At 42.7% G+C, this 6,478-nt stretch overlaps 1 protein-coding gene across 5 annotated transcripts in view; it reads left to right on the forward strand.

Annotated features, from left to right (window-relative positions):
* The window catches only part of LRRC20 (leucine rich repeat containing 20), a 152,338-nt gene extending 147,547 nt beyond the window's left edge, over positions 1 to 4,791 (forward strand). For 4 of the 5 annotated variants that reach the window (XM_073353591.1, XM_073353597.1, XM_073353596.1 and 1 more), the window contains one exon: positions 4,463 to 4,791. In XM_073353591.1, coding sequence (XP_073209692.1) covers positions 4,463 to 4,623 — 161 coding nt within the window. In that variant the 3' untranslated portion in view covers positions 4,624 to 4,791. Of the gene's footprint in view, positions 1 to 2,294; positions 2,376 to 4,462 lie in introns of those variants that run through there. The other variant, XM_073353592.1, reaches the window with a different exon arrangement.
* The last annotated feature ends 1,687 nt before the right edge of the window (positions 4,792 to 6,478 follow it).

The raw sequence follows: 6,478 nt of genomic DNA on the forward strand, positions 1-6,478 counted from the left end.
AGACTTCAACCTGCTTAGTACCATGGCAAACACACCATTAAAAATCCTTTTAACCTTTTATTAAAGATAAAGAAAAGAAGGAAAAACAATTAAAACATTTGAAATGTAATGTATTAAGCCTTCCATTTTAAGAACAGCCATTGTTCCCTTTACCTGCAGAGACATTTTAGAAGGAAAAGAGTCTTGTTTGATAGCTGGTCTTAGCTGGTATCAAAGACTGTAATAACTGTCCTTTTGGGGAAAAGAGAAGTTAGTTGAGATTGGATGGAGCTGTTGTTGTTGCTGTTGTTTTTAAAGTCCTATCCCATTTTGTCACACATGGTGTTTGGGATACACTTGGTAATGGTGGGAATGTCATCTGGATACCTCATGCTGGTCTGGGCTGGTCAGGACATGTTTCTGAATCAGGATGATGAAAGCCCCAGATCCCAGGAGTTGGTGGGGGTGGCAGCCATGACACTGAAGCTTGCTTCAATAGCTAATTTTTTCTCCCCAAAATTTCTTTCTTTAAGGACCCGTAAAGGGAATGGTGGGCTGAATAGTCCATTTCCTCATTATTTTGTCCACCAATTACGCCGAGTATCTGACACACCAATTTTGGTTCACTGATTTCTGGTTCCATACTTTTCTTGTTTACCAAGCATGATCTTCACACAGTGCTTGAGTTATATAGGCAGGCCTTTTTGTTTAGACTGAGTCTTTTTTATCTTCCTTTCATACCTTTTGCCATCAGCATTTGTTGTTAGAGGTTATTGTGACATCTTATGAACTTCCACACAATTTTTACAGTTGAGTTCACCATTAGGATAAACTTGTAAGCCCAATTATTACAACCGTGTCGGTGTGTAAGTTAAGGGGAGCTATGGAAGGAGACTATCTCTGTCCCCCCATAACATTCAGAAACTCTTAAAACAAAATATATATCATCTTGATGTAACATTGCAATGTTACAACCTTTTATCCACCCAAAGACGAGACCTATCACAGCTCACATGATGAAGCCAGTTAAATTGTACGGAACACAGCTGCTTAGGGCAAGAGACTGGCCAGCCTGATGTGTGGGAGAGGGTTTGTATATATGTGTATACTGTGAGTGTACTTTTTGTGAGCCTGATCCTGCAGCTGGGTGGTCGTTTAACATGTGGGCAAGCAACAGAACTGGATCCTCTGCTAGGTCTGTGGTAATGTGCCATGCGTATGGCTTTAAAAACTCATTTTTTGTGGGATTGAACGTATCTGCAAGAGTATTTGTGTGGGCGCGCCTGTGGCTTCAGTTTGATATATATTTTTAGGGTGTGGTTTGGAGAGCTTGTCCCTGAAGCAGAGGTGAAAGTAAGCCGGTACGGTACGGCATACCGGCAAGAGCCAGTACACAGCTGACCTTACCAGTAGGGGGCAGCTTCCCCAGGCTGGCAATTTAAAAGGGCGCTGGGCTCCCGGCAGTGGCCGGAGCCCCTGGCCCTTTAAATCACCGCCAGATCCCCGGGGCTCCCAGTTGCCACCACAGCTACAGTTACCATGGGGCTATGGCGGTGATTTAAAGGGCCCAGGGCTCCTGGCCACCGCTACCGCAGCCAGAGCCCTGAGCCCTTTAAATCACTGCTGGAGCCCCGGGGTAGCAGTGGCGATTTAAAGGACCCTGGGATGCAAAGGCCCCGCCCCTTCCTCCTCAGGCCCCACCCCTTCTGCCCAAGCACGCCCCCCACTGCTCAGGACCCCGGGCCTGCGTACCAGTAAGTTCCTTAAGTTACTTTCACCCCTGTCCTGAAGGCTTGTGAACATAATATTTTAGTGGACAGTATGTGCATAAGAACACTCTGTTGAATAAAATGCTTTTTGGAATATCTACAAATTTACAATGTAAAACAAATAAATTGGATCCTCAGAGCTAATTATTTTTTCTTTTCCAAAAAAATAGCCCCCATCCCAGTTGATTATTCTATCTAGAGGAGGGAAGTTGACTCATTTATAATTAATAGAAAAATTCAGCTGTTACATCTGTGCATATGTCTGTGACTTCCATGCCTGCTTCTCTCAGCTTATTGATAAATAATGTTCTGGTTGCACTCAGTGCTTTGCAGGGATGGTGGTTTCCAACTGCCTTTTAATCAGCTCTGTAGACCAGTTTAATCAATTACAATGTGCAGTTTTGAAGTGGGTCAGTCTGTTAGCAAAAGAAAATTTTTTGTTTTAATAAACATTTTTCTAAATAAATCAGTGAATTGAGTGCTGTTAAAAGGTACTCAGCCAATAGCCCTAGAAACTGAAATTCTCTCTACTTTATCTCACAACAGGGGAAGCAGCAGTGCAGGTTTCCACACAACAATGACCAACAAGGGACTACTTACAGAGTACTTCAATCACTGGCCTCTCTGATGTGACTGCCAAATTGTTCACAGTTGGCACTATCTGTCCATTGGGACCTGAACAGAGATCACCCTCTTATATAGTTGTAATCAGCCTCCTCTGATGTGTTCTCCCACAATCCCACAGCTGCCATTGGCTGCCTTCTATGGGGTCGCCAGTACGACTGCTGGGGTGTAGTTGGTGACTATATTTCCGCCCTCCAGCTCCAATACAATTACACTGATGCTGTCAGTCATGGTTCTGGGATGTGGCATAGGAGAAACGACTGATTTATCATTAATGATTTTTGTAAGGCACAAAGAAAATAGACATAAATAATCCAAAGAGAGATAAGAAGAGGAACCTATGAGCTTTGGGAAGAAGAATGTTGAGGTATTCACATCTGCAGTTGCAGTTCAGAGCTTCTTGCATAAATATGAGGGCACAGGGTACAGTGATTTCTGCCACTGCTCTAATCTCACTTCAGGCCTGAATTCTTATCTGGAGTCTCTCGGGATCAAATCTGAACAAGAGTTACATTGTCATGTTGGGAAGAAGGTTGGGAAGTCTTGGTAAAACAGAATATACAAGCCCCTATTAATATTAAATACGAGGCATGTGAATTTGAGTGACATGACCATTATTTTACATTTCCCCCAGTTTTCACATGGCTGGGAAGTGTGATACAAGTTGCCTAAGGGCTTGAACAGGAAGGAAATATTTTGTTTCATTCCACTGATTTTTGCCATGAGCTTTGAAGACTAGAGAGGTGTATTCATACTCTTTCATACATCTGTATTTGGAATCTTGAACTGGATCCCTTTCTTGCTTTCTTACAGGTGAGGGAGTTATTACCATATTTTTTCAAAAGACCTGTTGTGGGGGAACAGTACATAGCAGGAGCTCTCTGGCAACCAAGATAAAAAAAATCTACTCAGTGTGATGCAGAATTTCAGTTCTTTTTCTCCGTACAGGTATGGGAATATCTCAAGAAGCCTTTTGGACAAGAATGTCTGAAAAGTGGTCTTAAAACCATGCCACAAAACAAGGCAGTGCTCTTCATGACGGCGATTCTTCCTTACAATGTCTTTCACTATAAACATTACAATGGGTCCCAGATCTGGAATGGGACCCCGGACATTAGGGTAATGCAAATAATAAAATCAATAATTCTGTGACGTCAATGAAGTACTCCCAAGTATTTTCTGTAAGGCTGGGTAAATAGGGCAGCTGCACATCTGCTTACATTGTGGTAACTGTATCTTTGCAAAAGAAATGACAGAAACATAATTTCTTTATTGTTTAATTAAAGCTTACAATATGCAGAATGCACCCAACTTGTAGAGAGTTTTCAGAATGGTAAGATCCGCGATTCCCCACCCAGACAACAGTTTTCTCCTGTTCTGAATGTTAATGAGTTTTCCTCTAAGGGGAAGAGGAGAGGGGTTTGATCTGTGCATTTCAACGGGACAGAATCCCTTCAGATAGATTGTCCTAGATAGTTTTCCCCAACAATGTCCAAGTTCCTGGTGAGTAGAAGAGCTGCTAAATTGTGTTAGATGTTTGCAGTATCCCATAACTCAAATGGTTTTTCCTCAAACTTTCCAGAAATAATTCACCTCTGGGCTGAGACCAGGCATGGACAATTCAGCCTAAAGGAAATATTTTTCAGAACCTGATGAGTGTGTGAAAACAAGATCTTATAATAAAGTCACATTCATGCCTTCAATGATAGCTTTATTTCCAAAATCAGTCGGCAACACTGGCAATCATCTAAAGCAAGGCCACTCGTATGCCCAGCTTCCCGGTTCGATTCTCCGAGGGTGTAATTTATATACCTTTCCTGCAGTTAAACCCTCTTCTTATGAATAAATAATAGAAATTGGAACATTACTAGAGCTTCAAAACCCTGAGCTCTTGGGCTGCAACTACTCACAGAGAGCAGCTGCTGCCATCTCTCACCATCTCACATTGAATTCATTTCATTTCACAGACTGATTGCATCTAGGGATGTGAGTGACAATGATCTTAAATTCCAAAGGATCTGACCAGCTTATGTGTGTCTCTCTTGTAATCCAGGTGGTTGTTTATTTTGTGCATGTTCTTCTTGTTCCAGATGTCCCTGTTGAGAAACTTTCTTCAATGGAGTCGCTGCAGAGTGTAAATCTGAAGTCAAATCCCCTGAACGAGGAGGTCCGGGTGATTGCCAGGCCGCTGATAAAATTTGACCTCCTGGTGTCTCCAAAGGGAGCACATGCTGCTCCTCCGCAAGCCTGAAACACTGACTTTGGTTGCATGGACTTGGTGTGACTTCATTTGAGAATGGTTTTAAAGGGAAAGCTAGGGGATCCGGTTGCAGGGCATGCTGATCTAGAATGGCTCACCAGCTTTTGCAAGCTGTATCACTCCTGCGTGTGTGAGGTTTTGTAGATGTGAGGAGTGGGATGGGGAGGATTGTGTGGGGGTGGGAGGGGTGTTTCAGAATCAGTATTTCATTGCTAGAGAGTGAATCTGCTTATTGTTATTTCTTTACAGCTGTCTAAAATACACAGAACACAAAAATGCACTGAGGCCCTAGTAAATTGCTATTTGATAAAGGAATAAATCTGTGAAAAGATTAAACTTCCAGGGCAACAGAAGGGAAAGTGCAATGCAGAAATAGATCAGGTAAGACACTCCATCTCCTGAGTGTATTTTCTATGCACCAAACAAAACGAGAAATAGTCTCACAGCAGAGCCTTCTGCAATGAGTCTGACAAGGAAGAGACCTATTAAAAGAATAACACTTTGCTTCAGCAGAGATCAATGTAATAGCCTACTCCATTCCTGTATCACTCAAAGCCCTGTTATTCAGGGTGAAGTATGGTATGGAGCAGAAGAGTGGTGGAGAGAGGCTCTGTCCCATGAATAATGGGAAAGCACTTGTTTACAGTGCCTTGCTGGTCCAGGATTGAATGAAAATACTCTGTGGATGGACTTTTCTTTTCAACTAGTTAGAGCTTGGTGGCTTTCCCCTAGGATCTAAGCCAGCTGTTATATGGAGCATATTAACTGGGCACCTCTATGAGCATCAAAACAAGACACTAAAACTTGTCTTACAGTACAGAGGTCCTCTTGGAAAAAATATCCTATCTACAGACAACTCCTTTTCTTCTTCTCGTTCTACATTCAGCATTTGATTGAAAAGGCATAACGATCACCCCTTCTTCCATCCCCCCCGCTTTTTTTTTTTGACAGATTTGTTGATTTTGTCCAAGATAAATAATTTCTGTTCAGCCTCCTAGGGCTTGTCTTCACTGCAAAGTTAACTCAACTTATAATTTGAATGTTGCCGTTAGCTTAAAGTCCCATCCACACACACAAACTCTTTACTGAAGTGTGGTGGTACTTTTAAGTCAAGTTGGCTGCCCTGAGAGGGAAGGTATAGGGCAAAACTCAAGTGAGCACAATTCATCAGTTGCTAACATAGGCTAGCTCCACTCGAGTGCCAGCAGTTCTCCAATGGCTTCCCACAATTCCTTCCCTGTGCCCAGAAAGGACAGAAAAGTTATCTCACAATTTAGTGGAAAATAATTCATAGAATGGCTTATTTTACTACATCACTTAGAACCATGGATTGTGTGTGTCCCCAGCCATCTTAGTGCCACACTCTAGTGAGTGCAGCTCCAGAGTGGCTACAACAGCTCAAGTGTTATATCGCAGTGAGCTAGGCTTGCTTGAGAGGAGTAACTCAAGTGTAGATAATTTGATATACTCCTAATGTAATACTGTTGACTGGCAGTGCATCGACATTAACAAGAGCAGGGGTGAAGGAATGTTCAAACATGTTTGAAAACCTGTGGTTTCTGCATGTCACTCCAGTATATGTTAGTTCTGGTTTTAGTGATCTCTCTGAGTGTGTCCTGTCATGAGCTGCTCACTGCTTGTCCCTTGTTCACATGGTAGATATATTTTGCTTGAATAGATTTTAACCTAGTTTCCTGTTGATGGGGATCAAGAGAGAATCGGGTGAATGGAGGAACCAGAAAATTTAACTTGCTGGTGAGAAATGATCTCTGGTGGTTGGCAGCTTTCCCCTGCAATCCGCAGCCCTTCCTGCACCCCAACCCCCTGCCCTGAGCCCCCTGCTGAA

The sequence above is a fragment of the Lepidochelys kempii genome, chromosome 7, assembly GCF_965140265.1.
Source record: "Lepidochelys kempii isolate rLepKem1 chromosome 7, rLepKem1.hap2, whole genome shotgun sequence".
In the NCBI taxonomy this organism is placed as follows: Eukaryota; Metazoa; Chordata; order Testudines; family Cheloniidae; genus Lepidochelys; species Lepidochelys kempii.